The sequence below is a fragment of the Bombyx mandarina genome, chromosome 19 (genome assembly GCF_030267445.1).
Source record: "Bombyx mandarina strain Sakado chromosome 19, ASM3026744v2".
NCBI classification, from domain to species: Eukaryota; Metazoa; Arthropoda; class Insecta; order Lepidoptera; family Bombycidae; genus Bombyx; species Bombyx mandarina.
The window spans coordinates 11,302,099-11,329,915 of NC_143225.1; the positions used below are offsets into that span (position 1 = coordinate 11,302,099).

General features: G+C 38.1%; 1 protein-coding gene across 1 annotated transcript in view; it reads right to left on the reverse strand.

Annotated features, from left to right (window-relative positions):
* Positions 1-27,817, reverse strand: part of LOC114239557 (putative phosphatidate phosphatase) — a 157,546-nt gene that overhangs the window by 74,730 nt on the left and 54,999 nt on the right. The window contains exon 2 of the mRNA XM_028169844.2: positions 20,755-20,906. Within this exon, the coding sequence (XP_028025645.2) occupies positions 20,755-20,906 (152 nt within the window). The remainder of the gene's footprint in view (positions 1-20,754; positions 20,907-27,817) is intronic.

Below are 27,817 nucleotides of genomic sequence, written 5' to 3' on the forward strand. Positions count from 1 at the left end.
ACCGTAAATAGTTGTATACTAGATGATGACCGAGCTTTGGTCAGTTTTTTTTTTGATAACGCCGTCTTGTTGTGTCTTTAAAGCGGTTAGTTGCCCTCAATTAAGGAAAATAGTATTATTATTCGCCAATAGATGTCGGGAAGAGTTGATTATTGAAAACATGAATAAAACAACATTTTCTGAAAATAAATCGTAGCTAGATCGATTTATCGCCCCCGAAATCAACTGTATACTAAATTTTATGAAAATCGTTGGTGCCGATTCCGAGATTCAGATTATATACATATATATTAATATACAAGAATTGCTTGTTTAAAGGTATAACAAATCGTCCACCTGGTTTTAAATGACAAGCGGTCATCGATCTTAAGTATATATGTTGAAGTCTCAACCCTATCTTTTTCGGACTAAACAACACGGGACTTTACGAAAATACGTCTTCTTAAGCGTTGTTTGGACAACCATAAACGTATTCCCTAAGCACAAACAATAAAATGTAGTAAACTCATAAAAGAAGCATTCTTATCACCAAAATGGATTCTTAAATCCACTTTAATACGATGCATCTCTTTAGCATCCCATAGTTTAATGACTGAATTTATCTAAGGATTTCTCGAAATTAAGTATACAAACGAAATTAAGGATTAGTAATATTCGGCTGCTACCAAAAGCCATTACTTTAGATTATTCGACAGTTTTCTTTAGTTTGTATTACCATACCGAAGTTTAGGGTGTGTGTCTCGACTTTAACGTTCGACTGTGTTATTTCAAAACCAGTTAAGTATTATTTTACCAAACGGCCCTATTTTTATATTTCTTTATTAAAAATTCATTTTACTAAAACCAAAACACCTATTTTCATTCTGAGGTCCATCGATTACACAATACCTATAAAATCAGTTCAAATCTAGCAATTAAGAAAATAAAAAATTAAAAAAATCTACTATGTACGCTAAATTATATTATTGGTTTTTCAATGTTTAGTTATTTGTGGTTTATGGATTCCGCTTACAAATCAAAAAATATTGTTTAAATCCAATTTAGTAGTCTAAGTTTTAGCAGTCGTTCACTAATTCATAAATAGTTTATAAAATCAACGGGAAAAATATTGAGATTTTTTTCCCCTAAATCTGTTCAATACTCCTATCCTGAATAGTGAAAAAAGTTTATTGGTATCGTTTTGAACATTTGGTAATGAATCTACAACATAAGCATTTGAATATTTAAATATGGCGTCAGTTTCAATAAATTAAAGTTCTTATAAATAGTTTCGAAGGGCTTTGTTTTAGTGTAAAAAAGCGATTTGCGAGAATAGTGGTTGCGTTAAGGGCATGACTGAGTGACATTCTACAATACGTAAAGGTTGAGTGAATGTCAGCGGTGCGCATTTTTATATTACTCTGACCTATTTTTATTTAGAAAACCCTGCCGGACCACCCTTTTCTAGCCCTTACTAAGAGTTCGAAATATAACACAAATCACTAAAATACCTTTTTAAGCTATTGCTCAGCTTTTATGCGCGCCTTGAGCGCGGCGACCGAATCATGAAATTCCGTAACGAAAAAAACCTTACGACCCTCACTCCGCCTACCATATAGCTCGCGTTCAACATATTCAGACGTTGCGCTTGTGTAGTGTTTGTGAGTAAGCGCGTGGCGTGACATCACACTGCATGCGCATCATGAAAATTCTGCCCATCTCTCCTCTTTCGCGCGGTCTAGCTTATGAGTGTGAAGGGGACAGTTAAGGTTTTGCTTTTATTAATGTTTAATGTAGTGTGGTCTTGTTTTATTATTGTTTTAATATTAAATTATCATTGTCTAATTATAATTGCATAAGTTGATAAAAAATACTATGCAATAGTTTTACCGCGGCAGTTCCCGAGTGCCACACGTTTTTTTTTTTTATTTTTTTTTTTTTTGTATGATTGAAGAATTACTGGTACCCTGGGAGCCTTTCCAGTTTCACCAGGACAGCTGGGCGAGCACAGGCTCAGCCAGGAAAGGTGGGATTTGCTAACAGCTATCCGAGTGCCTTAGAAAACGTACCAACGGTACAGTCTATTTATGGTTTGTCCAATTAATGTAACTAGTGGTCGCACAGAATTCGAAATTCGACTATAATTAATAATTTAAATTATAACTTAGAACATTGTTACGGTTCTATTGTCCAAAAGTTTACTTCTTTAATCACATATTTCGCCAAGGCTACATCCACTATAGATAAATAATATTAAAAACAAACAATTTTAATCTGTTCTCAATTTGACCACAACTATAAACAAAAGCGTATATATGCGTGTGTGTGTGTGTCAAATACATGGTAGTGTGTGTAATGTATTTATTGATTTGATGTATATTTATGCATAATTTTAAAAATATATTAGCATTCTACACTCCTTATCTATATTCTGGGAAATTTCATACGCCTCCGTCCGCACAATTTTCGTAAAAAGGGGGACAATGTTTTTGCTTCAGCTAGTAATATATAGATACTATATGGCAGTAGCACGAAGCTAGACCCGCATGTTTATATTTGGAAACAATGCCGTTGTTACACATAAAGGACTTCCGTGCACACCCGCCGTAATTGCTCTAGCAGACAGTGATAAATGCAATTTACCTTATGAATAACATTGCAATTTCATTTGATTAGCTTGTTTCCTGCTGTTTATATTGTTTATATGTAACTTGGAAACAGTTGGGTAAATTGGGTAAAGTGCAAAAAAAAAAGGGTGCGTGTACTTATGTACGCGCGTAAGAAGTTATACTTTATTTTTATTAAATTTCTTTTTTTTATTTAAATTTTAATCAATTTGAAAAAAAAATCGATTAAACAACATCCTCAAACACGCATATTGGACATCCCTTTTCTTGACATCGTATAAATTCGGTAATTCTCGGTACGGTTCGGAAAGTTCACCCGCGGCTATATTCAGACTCGCCAAGTTACGTCGGTCGTATTGTAATGAGCGATTTAGTGGGCAACTTCATTCTGTTAATTTTTCTGTAAAATTTCACTCTCATCAATTTTTAATAACGCGCCTAAAGAAGTATTACTTCAAAAATTGCTTGTCTGTAATGTCGGTTTGCGAATGATAATTTTAAGTGATAACGTCAGTAGCAGGACTATTCGAACTGCTAGCTCTGACGTCACGCGAGAAGAGAGATAAATGTATCACAAGCCAACGCTTGGTCCGATCGTGCTTCTTTATCGCTTGTTCCGCGCTCTCGCTTACACGCTCAGGCTCAGGCGGAACGTGACACTTTTTCGCGCGTGCAGCCAGTATTCATCGATTTATAAGACGTTATCACGTCAAACATTTTTTTTACTAAAATCACAACGAAAGAAACTAAACCTCGTATCGCACATAAAGCGATAGTAAAGCTGCGATTTACGATTCATTATTCAATCGACTGACGTCTTTTCGTCCTGAAACACGTCTATTTTTAACGTTAACTGTGAAATCCGGTCATTCTTCGCTGCGCCTATCGCGAAATACGGTTATTGGAAGTACTCAGGCTCCACATATCGTGCATTGTCGGAAAACTTCTCCCAGGTGTCAAAGACTCAATTGGATACTTAACGCAAATAATTAGCGGATAGAAACGATTTTTATTGCTTAGATGGGGGGACGAGCTCACAGCCCACCTGGTGTTAAGTGGTTACTGGAGCCCATAGACATCTGCAACGTAAATGCGCCACCCACCTTGAGATATAAGTTCTAAGATCTCAAGTATAGTTACAACGGCTGCCCCACCCTTCAAACCGAAACGCATTACTGCTTCACGGCAGAAATAGGCAGGGTGGTGGTACCTACCCGTGCGGACTCACAAGAGGTCCTACCACCAGTAATTACGCAAATTATAATTTTGCGGGTTTGATTTTTATTACACGATGTTATTCCTTCACCGTGGAGGTCAATTGTGAATACTTGTTGAGTACGTATTTCATTAAAAAAACTGGTACCCGCCTGCGGGATTCGAACACCGGTGCATCGCTCAACACGAATGCACCGGACGTCTTATCCTTTAGGCCACGACGAACGAGAATCATTAAAAAAAAATAATTAATAAGCTACTTTAAACAATGAAGTGAATGTTTTTGTTGTAATAAATTAAAGTCAATAAAAAATCGAAATCGGTTAATTAATCGCGCTTTTATAAGTTTTCAACATAAACAACGGCGGCCATGTCTAATTTATAACATTACTAATTGATGTTATTACAATTTTAAATAATAAATAATTTTATCTAATTTTTTAAACGCTCTTTATCTACAAAGGTTCTCATAGCCGACGAAATGTTAAGCGCCCAGTAATTTATTTCACGCGATACATTCGTTAGTATGTATTTCTTTCGGCGAAATGAGTTTCGGTTGGTCATGAAACAAGCCAGATAGTTTGGCCGGACGCCAGACATCCAATTGTCAAGGTCAATGGCATCGAATATGATATTATTTTGACAGCATCAACAGTTCATACGGCGTCGTAAAAATGTTAAGAGCGGAGTGGCCTGTTGAAAGATCAATATAGTTCTTGTACTAATATTTAAACTGGAATGCATGTTTTCGATTATTGTTTATAGCGCAATCATTAGCACCTTGGATATCGAATTGTTTCGCAGCAGTTTGTTGATCCGACGTTTTGTACGTTTTACATTACGGGCTAACATTTTAATAAAAATATTTGCTTTTTTCTTTCTTTTTTTTTTTCTACCTAAGCTGAGAGCCTTGAGAGGCTATGTCAGCGTAACCCTAACTTTAGTAGGTGAGCTCACGGGGCTCAACCTGACGATGTTGCTAACACGAACCCTAGCAAGAGCCGTGCTTCGCAGAATCTACCACCGGATCGGAAACGCGACCCACTGAGAAGATCCGGCGAGAAACTCAGTGGGCTGTGTCTGAGAGTTAATTTGCTCGTCGAGCCCTTCGTCGCAAGCGACGGGTTCGACGAGAACGGTGACCGGTGCTTGAAGTACCTAAAAGCACCGTTAGTGGATCGGGAGGATCCAAGATGACCCCAAATATTTGCATTAAAACAGCATTGCAATTGGTATAACTTTAAGTTTTGGTCTATACAGCGTGTGAAAATCACTACCGGAGCCAAAACGGGAATATTACCGTCCTAATGTTAACGAAAATCATTAGCACCTTGGATATTGAATTGTTTCGCAGCAGTTTGTTGATCCGACGTTTTGTACGTTTTACATTACGGGCTAACGTTTTAATACAAATATTTGCATTAAAACAGCATTGCAATTAGTAGAACTTTAAGTTTTGGTCTATACAGCGTGTGAAAACCACTGCCGGAGCCAAAACGGGAATATTACCGTCCTAATGTTAACGAAAATCATTAGCACCTTGGATATTGAATTGTTTCGCAGCAGTTTGTTGACCCGACGTTTTGTACGTTTTACATTACGGGCTAACGTTTTAATACAAATATTTGCATTAAAACAGCATTGCAATTGGTATAACTTTAAGTTTTGGTCTATACAGCGTGTGAAAACCACTGCCGGAGCCAAAACGGGAATATTACCGTCCTAATGTTAACGAAATCACACAGACAGTTGAGAATCAACAAACGATTCCACTGCGTTGTCGGTGTTCAAAGCCCATTGAAAATGGTACTTAACAGGTGTTCACGAACGAATTCCACGATTCATAATTTTGCGTAGTTGCCGGTGGTAGGGAAATTTTAAGCCCAGTTGTGGGTATTCCGGTTCGTAAAGTGGGACAATCGTTATATAATACAGTCGACACTTTGACCGTATGACTCTTGTGGTATCCATCCAGTCCATAGGCTTCCGTAACAATAGCACCAGATAGATCATCACAGGTGGTACGGCGTCTTGTAAGTCCGCATAGGTAGGTACCACCACCCTGTCTATATCTGTCGTGAAGCAGTGATTCGCTTTGAAGAGTGAGGCAGCCGTTGTACTATAAAACTGAGACTTACAACTCACATTTCAAAGTGGGTGGCGGCATTTACGTTGTTGATGTCCACGGGCTCTAGGAACCACTTAAAAGGAGGTGAGCCGTGAGCTCATCCACCCACTCATGTAATAAAAAAGCAAGAATCTCTCGCGTTAACCGATTTTAATGGCTTGATGTTTTTAAACGTGGTAAATGGTGGTTTTTTTACGCTAAAATACTTTTACGATTGAAACTCGCGTTAAAATTTATTGTTATCGACTTTTCAACTTGATACTATTATAATTTTAGTGGTAGCGAAAGATTCGGAAAACATTGAGAAAAAAATATTGTTAGTCGTGTTTAAAATGATTCGTGTTTCTTACTATGATGGCTACATTAGTAGTGTAGAAAATATATAGCCATCACTCACATGGATGTACGTATGAGTATATTACGAATAAGGTTTGCCTGATCTATGTATTAGATAAAGCAAAAACTTTGGACCCCTTTTTTACGAAAATTGCGCGGACGGAAGAGTATGAAATTTCCCTCACTTATAGAGAATATAGAGAAGGAGAGCAGAGTGTTAATAATTTTTTAATTATGCATAAAAAATACATTAAATCAATGAAAAAAAACATTACACACACATTACATTACATGGTAGTGTATGTATTTGACACACCCACACATGCATACTATTTGTTTATTGTTAAACTTTTCTTAGTGCTTATAGACTGTGTCTCAAATTGAGAATATATTAAATATTGTTTGTCTTTATTATTATTTGTCTGAAGTGTAGTCTTGGCGAAATCTGTGATTATAGAAGTATAATAAGTAGTCTTTGACAATAGAATCATAATAGTTTACAAACTTATAATTTAAATTAATTATAGTTGAATTTCGACTACCAGGGGACCATTAGTTATAAGTAATAGTCAATGACAGAGTCCAATTTAAAAGAATCAAGAACCATCATGGCGACATGCTATTCGAATGGTCAAAGTTTGGATGATAAAACATACGAACTGGGATTACGACAGCTGTGTTTGTTATGGAAGATTTATTAACTGGTGTTAAAATGCAGGTTTTCTTTTAAATATATTTTCTTGGTTTTCTCTCGGAATCTTCGATCGGAGAAGATTTCACAATCAAAATCCCTACATAGTTTAGTCTTGAAGAATAGGTTTGATTAATTGTATTGCCAGCTAACGCTTTGGTTGTGGTATACATATACGAGTTTCTTTTTCTACCTTTTTTTTTTATTGCTTATGTGGGTGGACGAGCTCACAGCCCACCTGGTGTTAAGTGGTTACTGGAGCCCATGGACATCTACAACGTAAATGCGCCACCCGCCTTGAGATATAAGTTCTAAGATCTTAGTATAGTTACGACAGCTGCCCCACCCATCAAACCGAAACGCATTACTGCTTCACGGCAGAAATAGGCAGGGCGGTGGTACCTACCCGCGCGGACTCACAAGAGGCCTATGCTGATAGCCTTAAGAGGCTATTTCAGCTTTACCCTAACATGTAGGTGAGCTCACGGGGCTCAAACCGAAAGTGTTGCTAACACTGGCCCTAGCAAGAGCAGTGCTTCGCAGAATCTACCACCGGATCGGAAACACGACCCACTGAGAAGATCCGGCGAGAAACTCAGTGGGCTCTGTCTATGGGTTAATTCACTCGTCGAGTCCTTCGTCGCAAGCGACAGGTTCGACGAGGACGGTGACCGGTACGAGTATACTATCGCTGTTTATTCTCTTGCTTTTGTTCTTACTATCGCTTACAATAAGTTAATAATAAAAAACTTAACACATGCAAAGCTGACATATGACAGCGCCAGATGCTATAGAGGAAACATTACGTTGGCAAACTACCAACTGGGTCAACGGAATAAATGGATTCGTTATTACAAAAAAAAAAACAATACATTGACAGGGAACATTTCCTATTTTTTTAAATTATTCTTCTTCTTCATCCTAGCGTTTTCCTGGTCTAGTACCAAGGTCCGCTTTCCTACATAAGATCCTCTACTTTGCCTGATCTTCGCCAAATTTATATAATTAAATAATTCTTTGAATATATTTAAAATTTAATTGAATAGTAAATAATTATTGGGAAAAATCGAATAAGCACAAACTTGATGAGTTATTCATGAATTCCATTACCCTTCTAGGTGTTATGATGTCTATCAAACTGGCTAAATTTAACCAAACTATTTCTATTGAATTCGATGAACTGGTTAACATGTATATATGTATCTCAGGTACATATATTATATGTTATCACAATCGGCTTTTGGTTTTGCAAAAGTTAGGTTGTATCTTGTTTCAAATTAAATGCTTCAATGGGGATTGTCATAAAAAATGAGGGGTTATTTAACTAATCGATGCGGTAGAAATGTACGTGTATGATGTATTTTTTCCTACCTATGCTGATAGCCGAGAGGCTATTTCAGCTTCTCCTTGACGTGTAGGTGAGCTCACGGGGCTCAAACTGCAAGAGCAGTGGTTGGCAGAATCTACCGCCGGATCGGAAACGCGACCCACTGAGAAGATCCGGCGAGTAGCTGTGTCTGTGGGTTAATTCACTCGTCGAGCCCTTCGTCGCAAGCGACGGGATGATTAAAGCTCCCAATACGTCCCACCACTTTACAGATAAACACAAAGCTAGAGTCTAACGTGTGGATTGCTCATAAAAAGTACGCCTTTTTTATAATTAATAATTATTTTTACAAGACAAGCTAATTAACGTGTTTCTACGGAATGACATAGTTATAGGAAACGATGAAAGCGTAACAACATAGTGTTTTCTCTGATACGTATCACTGTAAGACACGTTTTTTAAATGTCCAACAGCTCGCCGAGTTTATCAGAGCGATGTGTTAATTAAATTATACAAATAAATAAAATTACAAAGTACGATTTTAAGTGAAAATTGATAAAAAATTAATCTGTTATTTCAATGCCGAAATATCATTAATATTGGTGGTAGGGGGTATTTTAAGCCCATCACAGCTTTGATCGAGGAGCAGTCATGCATTCCGGATTGAGGAGTGGGACATTTTTTATACAATAGAATTGAGTCTTCTAAATCTTTTATGATTCAATATAAATTAATTATGTTCAATGAATAATGACGGTATACAAAAACGCCCGCACGAGTGGGTACCACCATCCTGCCTATTTCTGCCGTGAAGCAGTAATGCGTTTCGGTTTGAATGGTGGGGCAGCCGTTGTAGCTATACTGAGACTTTAGAACTTGTATCTCAAGATGGGTGGCGCATTTACGTTGTAGATGTCTATGGGCTCCAGTAACCATTTAACACCAGGTGGGCTATGAGCTCGTCCACACATATAAGCAATAAAAAAATACAATATACATTAACGTTGACTGTATATATGTCGATGTTTATGGGCTCCGGTGACCATGTAGTACCAGGCGAGGACGTCAGCTCGTCCACCCATCTAAGCGGCAACTGAAACCACTCACAAACACAACTCACCTTTATCTGGTCACGTGTATCTCACGTGTACCTCGTCTCGTGTGATCTCGAAATAACATAATGAATACAAAAGTGAACTCCAAGCGAGTACTAAACTATATTAGTTCATAGTTTTACATTTATACTAAGTACCTACATAAGAACGTGATGAAAATACGAATCAAATCCCTAATGATGACGTAGCATTTTTCCCTCCTACAATTTAATTGAATATACAATTTCGAAAAGGGCACATCTCTGAAAATGTAAAATGTTCAGGAAATGAAAAAAAACTGATTATTTTCTAAAGCAGTGTAAAATTTAAAATATTAACTTTTAATATATATTTTGGTGTTAATTAGCAATTGAAAATTACTGGAATTATTATAAAATGGGTGTAGGTAAGCCTCAAAACTACATGTTTAAGAAAAAACGTATTTGATAAAATATGCGACATGTGCCCTTTTCGAAAAATTGCATATTCAATTATGAATCTCGGCGGTAGTTGATATTTTGTTTATATTATGTTCAAGTCAAGTCTTAGAAATATAAAGTGATGCTGGTATTTTTTTTTATTGCTTATATGGGTGGACGAGCTCACAGCCCACCTGATGTTAAGTGGTTACTGGAGCCCATAGACATCTAAAACGTAAATAAGCCACCCACCTTGAGATATAAGTTCTAAGGTCTCAGTATAGTTACAACGGCTGCCCCACCCTGCAAACCGAAACGCATTACTGCTTCACGGTAAAAATAGGCAGGGTGGTATTACCCACCCGTGCGGACTTAGAAGAGGTCCTACCAGCAGTCTAGTAGTAGTAGTTCTGGTAGTTAAAAACCACAGATAATTCTATGATCTGTGTTAAAAACGGAAGAGCACAGTTTTGTTACCTCGAGAGTAGCAGCGAGACGCTATATAAAATTCATTCGCAAAAAAACAAAAACAAGTGTGCGTGTCACACGTTGCAGAAGTGAAATTCATCATCATTCATCATTAGCTTTATGAATGTTGTTTCTTATTCTCTTGCAAGCTAAATATATGTCCCTATATATGTCAGCGTTTGTCTTATTATTGCCCTGGTAGGTAGACGAGCATATGGTCAAACATTGAAACAGACCTTAATCAAGCCCAATTGCCAAAACCGACAACCCAGGACAAATCAGTCTGGCGCCGTACAGTGAGGAGACCCGACCCCAGATAACGGGAACAGGGACGAATAGTAGCAGTAGTAGTAGTAGGTAGACGAGCATACGGCCCCCCTGCGTTAGTGAGCGGTTACCGTTGGCCATGGACGTCAGCAATGCCAGGGGCAAAGGCAAGCCGCTAATGCAAGCAACTAATGATTATCAAAATAAACTATCAGATCGATTCTAAGAAGAACAACAGTCTTGAGTAGAATCGATGAAGCAAACTCAACGCTTGTCTTTATTTATTTATTTATTCAATTTCTAAATATTAATGATTTTTAGTTGTCAAACTAACGATAACAAAGTTAAAGCTACTGTATTTATTGTCTTTCAAGTCAGAGCGGGCACACCTGATCAAAAAACTACAGAAATGTCAAGGAAACCATACCAAGACAACATGTCATGCCATGACAAAAGAAGCGGCCATTGTTGTCTTTTTATAACAAATTGTACAAAACTCGTTCATTTTGAAAAAAAAACTGATTACTCGTAAATGTTTTATTAATAACTAGCTGACCCGCAGACTTCGTAGTGCCTCAATCGATATATAAAAGACCTAATCTTTTGTATAAAATAAACTTAAAACAAAGAAAAGAAATCCGTCCGACGGGGGATACATCAAAGGAAAAACAAAATTGTTATTTTTATTTAATTCCGAAAATTTTCATATTTATCTACCTTTTAAACCTTTTCTGGACTGCCACAAATAATTCAAGACCAAAGCCAAATCGGTCCAGCCGTTCTCGAGTTTTAGCGAGACTAACGAACAGCAATTCATTTTTATATATATGACGGCGTTAACAATATTTCTAATAAACATCACGTGCAACAGGCGTGACTCACACAAGCCGGGTGCGCCGGCCGTGTCGTTCCACTCGTGCAACAGAAGTGACTCATAAGCCAGCTGCGCCGGCTAGTATAAAAAGGCGGTGCGTGCCTTGCGAAAAAACATTCGTTGGACTGCGTTTGCCTGGTGCACTTACTATATCGTTGTTACGTTGTGTGATTCAGTGACTGTTGTACGTACTGGTTAAAGTTGGACAAGTGTTAAAGTGAATTGTTAAGATAACATATTGTTGATTAAATCAGAAATCAAAGGTGACTTCGTTTAACTTGGTGTTCAACAAAATAATGTCTACCCTCAAGCTTACATCAGAAGTGAGATCAGGACTCTACTCTCACTGGCGTGACGTGTTTGAACATGTTCGAAGTACAGCAAAAAAAAAAAACATTATGCAGATCAGAATACTAGTAGTGGTACGCCACAAGAACGTGAATGCAGCATACGTAAGTCGTGTAATAACGTCTCTGTTACCTCGATGGAAGATCTGAGCCACGAAGAAATCGTCACATCTTACGTTCTGGCTCATGTTGCCCAGTTTGACTGTCGACGTCATCACATGGCGTTTACTAACGGAAATACAACACGTAACAAGCTATTGCAAGAAATTAAAGCAAGTGCAAATCTCAAGTGAAACTTCGATCGCAATAATGGATCTGTCACGACGAGTGGGTAGTTCCGACACGAATCGTTTTTAAGCCAATGACTACTGCTAGAGTTATATGGCACTAGTACAGTAAACCAGGACATGAGACTGTGAATTGTCGCTGAAATTTTAGAATCTACTCGATTCAATACCAATAACACTACACGTTCGATGACTTCGGGCTCCAGCAAGCAAGCAAGCAAACAAGAAAGCGAGTTTCCGTGGGGAAGAAAAATTGACACATCTGAAGTCGTCGTGACCTGTAAGATAAGACGTCCGGTGCGTTCGTGTCTGGCGATGCGGCGGTGTTCGGGTTCCGCTGGCGGATGCAGGTTTTTCCGGTGAAGTGCGTGCTTGTGCGTGCTTGACAAGTGTTCGCGGTTGGCTTCCTCAGTGTGGGAGTAACATCGTGTAAGAGAGGTGGAACCCGTAAAATTGTAGTTTGCGTGGTGGCTGGTAAGATTTGTTGCGGTAAGAAGTTTGCATGGTGGTAAAATGTCTTGTGAGTCTGCACAGGTAGCCGGAGGTGAGACTTCCGCGGTCGCGGCCCACCCAGTCCGCGAGAACCGGGCAGATCGCCTCGACGGTACGGAGGCCGGCCGACGGGTCCGCCAAACGACGAGATCACGCCTCCAGCACGGACTGCCGATATTGGAGCCCCCGCGCTCCGGCTGCACTTGCGCTAGGGTGCGCCGCCTCGTAGGAGACTGTGCTGTGGCAGGTCCAACCAGAGACGTCAACGTGTGTTCCAGAGCTTCAGTGTGTTACAGATAAGTGGTTTTGGCTTCCCCTTTATGTTCCATTCAAGGTCAGAATGTAGTCTCAAAAAAAAAAAAAAACATAGTAATTTATTCAATGGTAAGCGGTTTCATGAACAAGTCACTCTTTGATCTGAAAGTAACTCGGACCAATCATGGCAAGAGCAGTTAGGGGATATTCAACTCGCCCTTAATAGTACACGTTGTCGAGTAACAGGGTTTACTCCAATAGAATAGATGTTTACCGTTCAGGGTAGTTCACTTGAAATATCTAAGTTTCAACAGAGTGATAATCCCTCTAGATTAGATCTTGATTTAGCACGGTCGAAGGCCTGCGAAAACAAAAAAAAAAAAAAAAAAAAAAAAAAAAATGGGCACAAACAGAAGCTTGGTTTAGTCGAGGCAAAGCTAAAGTCAAACTCTTTTCCGCTGGGGGTTTTGTTTTCGTAAATTAGACCGAAAATATAAAGGTCCCTTCAACATTACTGCACCCCGAATCCTGATCACGCAGGAGCAAGTCACCGTCGTCGCCCTAGACACGTCCTTACGGATCCACCAGATCCAATAACTCTTGCATTAGATACCTTCAGCTCTAACACTAGAAGCAGGCTGAGGAACCCCGGTAACCGTACTCATCGAACTCTACAAAGAGGTCGACGTGCAACCTAACCCATGCATCAGCCCACTGAGTTTCTCGCCGGATCTTCTCAGTGGGTCACGATTCCGATCCGGTAGTAGATTCATTCGCGAAGCAATTGCTCTTGAGTTGTTAGGTCTCCTTTGGAGGCACTCGGGCAGTTGTTAGCAAATCCCACCCCTCTTGGCTGAGCCTTTGCTCGCCCACCCGTCCCGGTGAAGCGGGAAAGGCCTCTGGACCACCAGTAATCTTTCAATCATCTGCAGTTTTGGAAAACGATAGGTATAAGTTGAGACATGTAAATGGTTCTAGTGTACAAAGTTTCCCATGAAAACTTACGCGAAGTACCTCGAGGCCCGTCAGGCCTACTAGAAATTTCTGAAAATTATAGTGACGATGACGTGACGGCGTACACAGATGGGTTAAGTAATCTTGTTCATGAAACTGATCTTAATGATGACGACTCTATCACTGACAATAGAAGCGACATTTTTGTCCGCAAATAGCGATACAGCAAACATAGTCTGCGGGTAGTGATACAATGTCTGTAAGCTCAGGCACCTCAGGTGCAGGTGTTGGAAATGTAGAAAACGATGGTCGGGCTCGCACTATTTCTGAAGAAATTCCGTATAAATGTTCTGGTTTAAGAGATGTTTTAACAAACGCTACCGTACACGCAGATTAAAAAAAAAAAAAAAGAGAATTGTATGTGGCTAGAGAGATGTTAATCCGGACTAGCAAAAAAAAAAAAAAAAGAAAAAAAAAAAAAAAAGAAATTGTAAGTCATTGAAGGGTGTATCCGGTCCAATGACTTGGCTAAAGGGATGTTAATCCGGACTAGCAAAAAAAAAAAAAAAAGAAAAAAAAAATGTAGGTCGTTGAAGGGTGTATCCGGTCCAACGACTTGGCTAAAGGGATGTTGATCCGGACTAGCAAAGAATAAAAAAAAAAAAAAAGAGAAAAAAAAAAAAAAAGAAAAAAAAAAGTGTGAAGTCATTGAAGGGTCTGTCCGGTCCAATGGCTTGGCTATAGGGATTTTCATCCGGACTAGCCACAACAATTAGCTACAGGGATTGCGATCCGGTCTAGCATTATCCGGTCCAGTTCGAAAAACTGAAGGGATAACAATTCCGATTTAAGTTAAAAGGGACATACTTACATACCTGAAGAGATTTAAATGAACTAGCCCAGGTATGTAAGCAGTCAGTATTTATAGCCAGTATAGGATTTTCTGAAGAATTATGCGAACCAAACCGTATTAGATTGTTAATATCATAGACCACGTTTTAAGTTGCATCCGTTAATGTCAGGATGAACGAATACGCTTATTGTCTACAGAACAACCATAAAAAGGCGCACGAGGACGAGCGCATGTCAGTATGGCCGTGACGGCGTTAACAATATTTCTAATAAACATCACGTGCAACAGGCGTGACTCACACAAGCCGGGTGCGCCGGCCGTGTCGTTCCACTCGTGCAACAGAAGTGACTCATAAGCCAGCTGCGCCGGCTAGTATAAAAAGGCGGTGCGTGCCTTGCGAAAAAACATTCGTTGGACTGCGTTTGCCTGGTGCACTTACTATATCGTTGTTACGTTGTGTGATTCAGTGACTGTTGTACGTACTGGTTAAAGTTGGACAAGTGTTAAAGTGAATTGTTAAGATAACATATTGTTGATTAAATCAGAAATCAAAGGTGACTTCGTTTAACTTGGTGTTCAACAAAATAATGTCTACCCTCAAGCTTACATATACTTAGTCTGGCCATAAATACTGTTATAATTAAAAATAAACAAAATATTACATTTGAATTTGGAATCTGTCATTTTTATATAATTGCTCATTGAGTTTTCTCATTTTGGCGCCAATACATTGTACAATATTTTGCCTTATTAAAATGGAGTGGGGTGATAAAGAGAACCGAATCGCTGTGATTGCATTACACAAAGTAGGTATGGAGTCAAATGCAATTTTTCAAACTCTCCATACGCTTGGTATTAGTAAAATGTTTGTGTACCCGGCTATTAATAGGTGCAATGAGACCTCTTCTGTTTGTGACAGAAAAAGATCTGGCCGTCCACGTAGTGTTCGTACGAAAAAGGTGGTCAAAGCAGTAAGGGAAAGAATTCGAAGAAATCCTGTCCGAAAGCAAAAGATTTTATCTCGGGAGATGAAGATAGCACCTAGAACCATGTCGCGTATTTTAAAAGATGACTTAGGACTTGCAGCCTATAAGAGACGTACTGGTCATTTCTTAACTGATAATTTAAAAGAGAATAGGGTGGTAAAATCGAAACAACTACTGAAACGGTACGCAAAGGGAGGTCATAGAAAATTTTTGTTTACGGATGAGAAATTTTTCACAAAAGAGCAACATTTTAACAAACAAAATGACCGTATTTATGCTCAAAACTCTAAGGAAGCTTCCCAATTAGTCAACAGAGTGCAACGTGGGCACTATCCGACTTCAGTGATGGTTGGGTGGGGTATTAGCTATGAAGGATACTGAGCCATACTTTTGTGAAAAAGGTATCAAAACACCGGCATAAGTGTATCAAGATACCATTCTTGGGACTCTTAACAACACCATGTTCAATAATCAAGAATGGTCCTTCCTGCAAGACTCGGCACCAGGTCATAAAGCTCGGTCTACGCAGTCTTGGTTGGAAACGAACGTTTCGGACTTCATCAGAGCTGAAGACTGGCCGTCGTCTAGTCCCGATCTTAATCCGCTAGATTATAATTTATGGTCAGTTTTAGAGAGTACGGCTTGCTCTAAACGCCATGATAATTTAGAGTCCCTAAAACAATCCGTACGATTGGCAATGAAAATTTTTCCCATGGAAAAAGTGCGTGCTTCTATTGATAACTGGCCTCAACGTTGTATTGAATTGTAAAAGTATTTATGGCCGGACTAAGTATAGATATAGATAATAACACTCAGTCAATAGCAGTAGCTATTAAAAGCTGGAGGAGAAAATGGAACGTAACTATTTTGTCTTTCCCTATTTATATGTATATATATATCAGTAGATATAGACTCGATAAGGACGCCTGCGGGAATCCGGTGCGCATGTCATAGATAAATCTCGACCGATACATTTTAATCTTTGTCGTATTTAATTAGAGATACGGAATGGAATAATCACGGACGACTGCGACGTTGAGAAAGGATTGAGGTCATAGATAAGTTTGATCGTGAAAAGGTATTTTTTTCTATCTTTGTAGAAATACGAAAGGTCCGCTTAATTGTGAATAGTCTCCAAGGTCACAGACACAATCTGCCCCCTACCGCTAAATAAAGGTTACGACTCGAACAATTTTCTTTTGTTTTTACTTTTATTTTTGTATCAATTACATCCCTGTCAAAACGTTTACGATTTCAAATTTCAAATACAAATTTTCAAATTTTTCTAAAAAAATTCAATTTTTAACGGTAGGCAGCGGTTTGGCTCTGCCCCTGGCATTACTGAAATCCATCGGCGACGGTAACCACTCATCATCAGGTGGGCCGTATGCTCGTCTGCCTACGAGGGCAATGAATAAAAAAATAATATTGTTATTTTATATGTATGTATGTACCATGTAATATGATGTTAATTATAAAGAATCTAAATGTTTTTTTTTTACTTTAACATAAGAGTATTTTTTTAATTACTGTGTATTATAATGGGTGGACAAAATTTGGTTACCCACAGGTATCCCGAAATCTCACATTTAGGTGGAAGTCGCAGTTGTTTTGGGTCACGAATGTCCTGTCTTGATTAACCTGGAACCTCTTGACTTACGAAGACACTTAGTTTCTCTTAATGTATTTCGTATCATATACTATGGGGCGTATTCGTACTATGGGGCATATTCTATGGGGCGTTTGAGAGGGATTAGATAATCTCAATATCTAGACCGAATTAAAGTTCATTCCTACTAAATTATTAGGATTAAATTCCTATGAAACAGGCAGTTGATTGTTGTGCCCCAAAGCGTGGTTACCTGCCATCGGAACCATTGCACCATAGACTTTATCAACGTGAGCTCGTGACCGACGGCAAAAAAAAAATAGCTTTCGTAATTTCATGAATCGAGCTACAGCTACCAAAAATCTGGTCTGATAACATACGGCTTATCTAATTAAGAAAAAACATAAAGTTAACATAAAAAAAAATTATAGGCGTTTTAATGAGCAAATTCAGTCAGTAATAAATTTTTATCTTAATGTATTAATGTGTTAATGTATTAATGAAAACACGGAGATTTCTCGGAGCCAGACTGCGATCCACTCGAGATCTGAGGATTGCGTGATAAGCGACGAGGATAGAGGGAATAGTGAGGAGTCAATCTCAAACTAACCCGGCGTAATTGCTGGTGTTAGGACCTCTTGTGAGTCCGCACGGGTAGCTACCACCGCCCCGCTTATTTCTGCCGTGAAGCAGTAATGCGTTTCGGTTCGAAGGCTGAGGCAGCCGTTGTAACTATACTGATACCTTAGAACTCACATCTCAAGGTGGGTGGCGGCATTTACATTGTAGATGTTTATGGGCTCCGGTAACCACTTAACACAAGGTGGGGGCCGTGAGCTCGTCCTCCGATCTAAGCAATAAAAAAAAAGAAAAAAAAAACCTTTCCGTCCCAAACAGAAATTTGGGAGCCGGCGTTTTCTACCAACCCAAAATTTCTGCAGGACTCACCGCCGAGATGTCAATTCCAAACATAGATATTTTAAATTAGTAGACACACGTTTTCTCGAACCCTTTCAGAAGTAGGTGTTATTATCAAAAAAGGTGAATTTACCGATTGTTCCCTTTCAAAGTACGTAAATAGAAAATCGAGGGGGCAATAAGTTTGAGAAACGTCGAAACAGGCACACAAAAAAAAGTTCTATCGCGCAACACCATCACTATCTTAACACAGAAAATCGATTAAAAATCAAAAGAGAATCGATAAGTACCCCCAAGCGTCACGGGGAAGTTCAACATTTCGGTGTTCGATAAATAAATATTGATATAAGTTGTCCTATGGAATTCTTTCCCTGACTTCAAAAGAAAGGGGTCGATGACACTGCATTCGGATATACACATACACGTTAGAATAATACGACAAATGTCAGCGCTAATTGCGGAGTTTCTAGGACATTGGGATATTATCTATATATTAATACGTGAAGCAAAAACTTTGTATCCCTCTTTACGAAAATTGCGCGGACGGAGGAGTATGAAATTTCTCACACTTATAGAGAATATAGAGAAGAAGTGCACAATGCTAATATTTTTTTTAAATAATGCATAAAAGATACATTAAATCAATAAAGAAAACATTACACACACTACATACCATGTATTTGACGCACATGCATACATACTATTGCATGTATGCATGTGCATGCATACTATTTATTGTCAAACTTTTGTTATTGACGTCTGTTGTCAAATTGAGAATAGATTAAATATTGTTTGTCTTTGTTAATATTTTTTATAGTGTAGTCTTGGCGAAATTTGTGATTATAGAAGTATAAAATACAATCATAATAGTGTACAAACTTACAAATCCAATTAATTATAGTCCAATTTCGACTACTGCGGGACCTCTAGTTATGAATTATTAGGGCTATATTTTCATCGGTTTACACGAATTGTAGACAAAAATGTTTTTACAGTTACGGTTCAATATTGATTAAGCATGTCCGTCACTACGAAAACTGTATTCGAAACGTCTGAATTAAAATAAATTGTAAATAGACATGCTTTAACAAAAACCGACATGAAATAGAAATAGGAAAAAACAAATTAATATACACTAAAAACAATAATCATCGAAATCGGTTGGCGTGATACTGAGTTATTCATCTATTTGTCGCGCACGTACTGAATGCAAATTTAAGACTTATATGGTTTTCTCATGGATACCATTATCAGAATTGAAATAAATTGAAATGGGGCTACACGGGAAGCGTCAGCATTCTAATAAAAAAAGAATCATCAAAATCGGTTGACCCAGTCAAAAGTTATGAGGCAACAAACATTAAAAAAAACATACAGTCGAATTGAGAACCTCCTCCTTTTTTGAAGTCGGTTAATAAGACAATAAAACAATACGAAATTATACGGTAAAAGTGTTTTTAATTACATTGTTACTAGATATTAGTCTATAACCCAGAAGACCGCAAGTTATGGATTAATAAGTGTTTCAGCTTTTTACTGTTCTGCTTAATTGGACCGGTAAGTACTACTATAGTAAATATCGGCGCAATCCTGATATTTAGTTAACTAAGATGATTAGAGTTAACTGTTTCCTGAATGTTAAAATTGTTGGATAGCTGTTATTAATCCAACGCAAGTCGACAATTCGTCTTCTCGCATTAAAACTGTATAATCTCAAAACTTTTAAAATTTTACATGAGAGTGTTTTAAAGGTTTAACAATTGTGATATTTTTAATATTAATCATCTTTGCAACATTTATTTTTTATTTTTTACTAGTTACATTATCTGTCTTTTAAAGTAAGATAAAGTTATGTATAAATTTTGTTAATAGTAGTCAAAATATAGGTAAACTAAAAAAAAAACTAATACTAAACTACGCTCTTTTGACAGTATTTAGAAGAAAAAGTACCTACTGGTGATACCAAATGATTCCGCATATTAACTCAATTTCGAATATTTTTGGAAATTGTACACTTTTAATGCGAAAAGACGAATTGTTTTTGATGGTATTCAGGAAAATTAATGAACAAACTACCCCACTGTTCTACTATAAATGCGAGTCACTTTTGGCACACAACACATTCCGGCCCGAGCAGTCGAACGGAGCGGAGCTCTCTCTTCAAATGTAATAAATGAAATTCATTGTAAAAGTAAGTCTTAATTACTGTCACTATGGAAGGCGATGATAATGATGAAGAGAATGGCTTCGGCAATGCTGACGTCAAACTTTTAAGAAAATCATGGAGCCAGTCTCTCCATCATAGATATTCCCACCGCAAATCAGTTATGCACTCCGGCTTGAAAAACGAGACAAACATAGTAAGGTACACAAGAGAATGCGACCGCATGTCTCGAGGCTTGCGGCGGTATTCACGTAGTTATATCAAAGGACACCAACAAGCACTTAACACATGGACCGTAACTGAGTTCACCCATGTACGGAATAAAATTACCTCCTCATCCTTGTACTGAACAAACATAAGTATTGTTATATTCGTCAGTTGCTGAGTGGCAACAGAGACCCCAAAATGCACTTTCGCATATACATTTAGTTTTGATATAACTCTGATGTTCATAACAGACTCACCGTAAGCACAGGAAGGCCAAGCCCGATTATGTACAGCATTAAATTGGTCACCGTTGAATCTTTGTACGGGTGCTTCAAGGACTCATCGTCGCAGAAGAAGCCTCTCTCGTACGGCTTCCCCCACAAGTAGAACACCAGGATCAGGAAACCAACTGAAACAAGAACAGTAATTTTTAATCTCTGTCTGTTGTTGGAACATTTCTTTCTCACATCATGATTCCTTTACAATCAATTATTATTATTACATTTTTCATAATTGTATATTGTTTTTTTTTGTGATTGAGGGATTACTGGTGGCCCGGAAGCTTTTCCAGTTCCACACGGGCAGGTGGGCGAGCAAGGGCTCAGCCAGGAGGCCGCAGGGGACGGGAGCAGCTTCACGAATGAATCTACTACCGGATCGGAATCTTTTTTTTTTATTGCTTACATGGGTAGACGAGCTCACAGCCCACTTGGTGTTAAGTGGTTAATGGAGCTCGAGATATAAGTTCTAAGATCAAAGTATAGTTACAACGGCTGCCCCACGCTTCAAACCGAAACGCATCACTGCTTCACGTCAGAAATAGGCAGGGTGGTGGTACCCACCCGCGCGGACTCACAAGAGGTCTTACCACCAGTGAAAGAAAGAAGTTTCTCACATCATGATTTCTTTACAATCAATTATTATTGGATTTTTCTTATTTGTATATACGAGTATATGTTTTTTTGTGATTGAGGGATTACTGGTGGCCCAGAGACCTTTCCAGGATCTCAGCCAGGAGGGGTGAGTTTGCTAAAGGTACTCGAGCGCCTTCAAGAGAGACCTGACAAGTCAAGAGTAGTTGCTTCACGAATGAATCTAGTACCGGATCGGAATCGCAATCCGCTGAGAAGATCCGGCGAGAAACTCAACGGGCTGATGTTTGGGTTAGGTTATATAAATACGAGTATGTGGTAAGTGTGTGTATTTGTGTATGTATGTGCATGTATGTATATTTCAATGTATAGGTAATACGCGTGTAATCTATTTCTTAATGATTCTTGTTCACCTGATGGATGCCTGGAAGAGATCGCCATTAGCGATAAAACCGCCAATTGTACCTTTTTTGTATTTAATGTTTCACATTTATTTATTTATTTTTTGTACAATTTCTCATAATTTGTGTGGGTTCCAATGAAAACTAGCGTCTCATTTGAAATGCGTGATTACATGTTATTTGAAAATAAAACAAAAGCGCGCCCCCGGAGCAATCACAACTTCTCCGGGTTTGCGGTGAGCCTGGTACACTCATGCAGACAACCGCCAACTAACGACTTTTTTTTATTGCCTTTGTAGTCAGACGAGCATACGGCCCACCTGGTGGTGAGTGGTTACCGTCGCCCATGAACTTCAGCAATGCCAGGGGCAGAGCCAAGCCGCTACCTACCGCTAAGCCAAGCCGCTGCCTACCGCGAAAACTTAACTTGATCGGTCCATCGCATGGGCAACCTTCCACGCAGTCTGGTGTCTTCCGCTTAACCGACAAAGCGCTCTATGGAGTCATTTCCTCGCCGGGAGTATGTCCAAAAAATGATAGCACGTGCCTATACATTAAACAGCAAAAATAGTTTTAATATTCGTCTCTCTCTCTCTCTCTCAGTGTATAATCCTCTTACGACTCGCAAAAACCTTCACATGTACACATACGGCTTCCTATTAAAATCAAATAGAAGCTACAAAAACCGAAGTTGAAATATTTACACACTTGGCCTGTATTTATGATGATTACCGCTATCGAACTCAGCTGTTAAGTAACATCTTTATTTTCTCATTAGCTGTCGTTACAATTGTAAAACGGTGAGGTAATTCGACTATCTCCGCTAGTTGACGCTTGATGGTGGACGTCTCGTGGAATGCGAGTAGGATTTAGTTTCACCAAGTGATGGTACGATGTGATCAGCCCGTAAGAGCCAGTAAGACCCTACTAGCTGTTTTTGGCAAAGCAGTGAGATGCCCATTAACTAAAGGTGAGTGGCGGCATTCATGAGGTGATTTCTATTGGCTCTGATAATCACGTAATATCAGGTGTACTGTCAGCTCGTTTATTGCAATAAAATACCCTATAACCTTTTCGATTTGAAAGACAAGATATCTCACAATGGTCTTCGTATTGAATATATGTACAAATAAGCCACGGTATTTAAGACAATTCTAACCTTTTTAATTAGTTCAGGGAAAAAAAATTAAGTTACTAATCCACTTAAAATTGACGAAACCATTTTAAGTTACTAAATATACTTAAAATTGACGGTCGTTTTTTTTATGATGAAGACATTCCGAAAGGCCGGATCCAATTATTACTCATCCACAACGCTTCTCTCATATCCCTAACAAAAATTAAAATATTATAGGCACCGTCTAAAAACACATTCACTCAATCAATCAAACACATAGTAACATTGAAAACATACGAAAGGAAGACCATTAAAATTAACCACAATCTCTTCTCGGGCGGAATTTAAATTGTAGGTCAATGTTGTATAAAGCTGCCTTCACAATGTAGCTTTGAAAAGCGGCGTTGAAAAAAACGCTCCCATTTTAACCTTACCATTCGTTCCAAATTTAAACAATGGGGACACTTCCTGATCCTTGATAACCAACCATGTTCGCAGTCAAAATGAAAAAAAAATACTGAACCATCATCAGGTAAGAGGAAATCGATCAATGAACAATGTCAATATTTTAAAGAAATGCGAGTTCGGAAGCAGATTTCTATTACTGACTGACTCGGTGGGACCGTATTTGGCGCCTCTGACTTTTAGACCAAGTGAAATCGATTAACACTTGGGGTAATCAACGGTCTGGTCAATCCTGCCCATTTGACACCGCGAAGCTTTTTTTTTATTGCTTAGATGTGTGGACGAGCTCACAGCCCACCTGGTGTTAAGTGTTTACTGGAACCCATAGACATCTACAACATAAATGCGCCACACACCTTGAGATATAAGTTCTAAGGTCTCAGTATAGTTACAACGGCTGCCCCACCCTTCAAACCGAAACGCATTAAGTAGGTTCACGGCAGAAATAGGCGGAGTGGTGGTACCTACCCGTGCGGACTCACAAGAGGTCCTACCACCAGTAAAAAGTAATGGGGAATGGTTTGAAGCGTGGGGCAGTCGTTATACTACACAATTCAAGTTTAGACCTTATGTTTCAAAGTGGATGGAGCAAGTTAAGTAATTATGTGTGTGGCTTTTGTTGATCATCTAACACCAGACAGGACGTCAGCTTCTTCAACCGTCTATAAAATTTAAAAAAAACACATCACACTGCGTGCACAACAAAAAAAACATGACTAAAATTTCAGAACGTATGTTTTTTAAACATATCCACCCGTGTTTTTTGTGAACAAATTGATCTTAGAGGTGGACTTGACCCGACTTAAAACCCAACGGCCTTCTTTCCATTTGCCCTACAGGGCGTTCCAAAATAGGACACGTCGCCGCGTCGTATGGCGGATCTTACGTTGAATCAAACCATGAATGCATTTCAAGTACATCCATGGGTAAAACCTCCATTGAACTTGAGCCTTGAGCGATGAAAATATTTTGCTAATCAAATACTCGAAATTTGTAAAGGCAACTACGATTTTTCTTATAAGGAGCAATCATGAGTTTGGTTTGAAGCACATCTTATTTAGGAAAGCAGTAATCAACGTATAGATTTCGATTATGCCTCCGTATTTTCTAGTTTAAAGAGTTATTCCAGCTACGCGGGAACGTGTAGTTGGCTCACGGGCTCAACCTGAGAGAATTTGCTAACACTAGCCCTAGCAAGAGCAGTGTGTTTCGAAGAATCTACCACTGGATCGAAAACCGCGACCCACTGAGAAAATCCGGCCAGTATCTGAAGGTGGGTAGCGGCATTTATATTATGGTCTCTAAAATACTTTAGTTTTTTAAAATCATCATCACATTGTTTCCTTTCTATATTGAGACACGCACAAAAAACGTTGAGGGTGCGGTTAGGGTGGAGTACATAGATGTAGATAGAATGGATAAGACAAGAGTACACGACGCTCGTTTACTCGTAGGCTTTGTCACTGATAATCTGTAATCTTTTCATCATTTTTGCGAGTTAACTGACGCGATTTTAGATAAAATAAAATGTTTTGGAATTTTATTGTTAATAGAATTTTATAATGATATAATAACTATTAACGTTAAGACGCCTGGTAAGTGGTACATAATTGGACAGGTTCCAATTTGTCTGCGTAATTATGCAGGAACCAATCGTTACGTAATGATAGAAGAACATTTTGTAGTAAAAGAATTTCTGAAATATTTCAATCGTACCTATATAACGATCCATCCTTCTTATTTTTGGAATAGCCAACGCGTTGCGGACTGCGTGATTGTGCCCAACACTAAAAAACACTAACTTGATCTAATATAAAATCACTTTCAAATTTAATCACGTCGCGTTAACAAAAACAAGAAACCTGATCCTAAGCCGATCGCTTCCAGTGGTATCGAACCTTATATCTTCGGCAACGTTGTTATTGATCTATACTAAAATAACAAACAACATTTTATGGGTGCCAGCCGTTATGGAGCCACTCCTAGCTGACTTGGGGTTTACCGAACTGAAATACGACATTGTTTCACTCGTGAGATTTGACTGTTTAGACCAAATTGTATGAAAATTCAACCAAATCAAATCGTATGTCTCGTACATACAGCCTTAGCCAAAAGTAATGACCACCCACAATTTATTTCATTGTCTTGTGAAGTATTATAATAATCTTAACTTAAGCTTATATAGTTCAAAATAAGTCTCCATTAATAAATATATAAATACATGGATCCTTTTTCATAGCAAAGAGGGTTGAGTTGAAAAAGAAAATAAATAGGTAATTTATGTAATTAATTTATAACCTATAAATGTAGGTAAAAAAATAAGTACCTAACGGAAGTAAAAAGGTAGATATTTTCGCATTTCATTATGTACCGTCAAAACAAGTTGATAAAATATGCAACAATAGCCAATCGATAAAGTCTAATGAATCTTTTGTAAAATATTGTAATTGTAATTCTCTTCTGTTCTAATTGTAATTTGTAAAAGAATTGTAATTCTCGACGGTTTGAATAAAGAAATCATGTACGTAAACAAAGGATGACAAATTATACAATTTTGGAAGTTGTAATATGACGGTGAGTCATGTCAACTGTGAAACGTTAGGGTTGGGGCCCAAAAAACGCTATCAAATACAGATACAGCCTCGACCGGTTGATCGTCAAACATTTGATTCCTAGTACAAGTTTCTGATATTGTAATTCGAAATTTCAGAACAGCCCTAATTTTTTTTTAACCCCCGACCAGGCAGTCGAGCATGCAGCCCACCTGATGGTGAGTGGTTACTGTCGCTCATGGACGTCAGCAATGCCAGGGGCAGAGCCAAGCCGCTGCTTACCGCTTAATACTCTCCACAAGCCTTCAATTATTCATCTTTTCTATTCTATAAGCTATTCTCAGAAAACTCTTTAAAATTGTATTTAATTAGTAGTACAAAGTTTGTGCATTTTTTGGTCCTCCGGGTGAGGAGAAATGAGCGTTTCTTCAAGGAACCAACCGGTATTTATTTATCTACTAAATACCATCATAATTATAAAAAAAAAATTAGCTAGCTCCATTGTCAATAGCTCATCACATTTTCGTATTGTCATAAGATGTACACATATTATGTCCTACGTAATTTAAGTTTATTTAACTTAAGGCGTTTTTAACGTTGTCGTCACTGAAATAACGATGAAAATACGCTTTTTCAAACGACAACAAAAAAACACAATATCCACAAAAAAAATGCTAAAGCATATAGAAAGTTCCAAAGAAAAATGGCAATCTATTTGACGGAAATGTATTTTTTCTGTCTATACTATAATATCTATACTAATATTATAAAGAGGAAAGATTTGTTTGTTTGTTTGTTTCGAATAGGCTCCGAAACTACTGGACCGATTTGAAAAATTATTTTTCCATTAGAAGCCAACATTGTCCCTGATGAACATAGGCTACTTTTTTTTTATTTTTTTTTATTTTTTTTGTTTGGTTTCATGTGTGTTTTAATGTTTCCGAAGCGAAGCGAGGGCGGGTCGCTATCTATACTAATATTATAAAGAGGAAAGATTTGTTTGTTTGTTTGTTTCGAATAGGCTCCGAAACTACTGGACCGATTTGAAAAAATCTTTTTCCATTAGAAGCCGACATTGTCCCTGATGAACATAGGCTACTTTTTTTTTTTTTTTTTTTTTTTGGCTTTCATGTATGTTTTAATGTTTCCGAAGCGAAGCGAGGGCGGGTCGCTAGTAATAATATTATAATATATTATAATATTATAAAGAGGAAAGATTTGTTTGTTTGTTTGTTTCGAATAGGCTCCGAAACTACTGGACCGATTTGAAAAATTCTTTTTCCATTAGAAGCCGACATTGTCCCTGATGAACATAGGCTACTTTTTTTAATTTTTTTTTTTTTTGGTTTCATGTGTGTTTTAATGTTTCCGAAGCGAAGCGAGGGCGGGTCGCTAGTAATTTATAAAAATAGTATATTGGTCTTTGGTATTTTCGAAGCTAAATGTCGTGTTTTTAATTGCAATGGAATTAAGGCCCACCTTTTGCTCCGTCCACAAAACTGACAGAATGATTCGTTAAAGATACAGGCAAAAGTAGAACTCAGCAACCAAATACTCTCACCAAAGAATCATTTTGTGAAATGACGGTAACATATTTTGACAGGATCGTCTTCAAGCAGAATTCTAATTAAATCATTATTTTTGGTAACCCTTTAATAAGAAAATAAAAATAAATAAGGGCTTGTTTTATTGCAGACTTATGAATATCGGAAACATAAGTATTAAGTAGTAAATTAAAAGATACTGATTCAGATAGGGAATAGAGCCTAATTTCTGTGGCACGATAGTTAATCACTAAATTATTGGTAAAAGGGCATCTTTTGAGCCCGCACGGGTAGGTACCAGCACCCTGTCTATATCTGCCGGACAGCAGTAATGCGTTTCGGTTTGAAGGGTGGGGTAGCCTTGGTGTT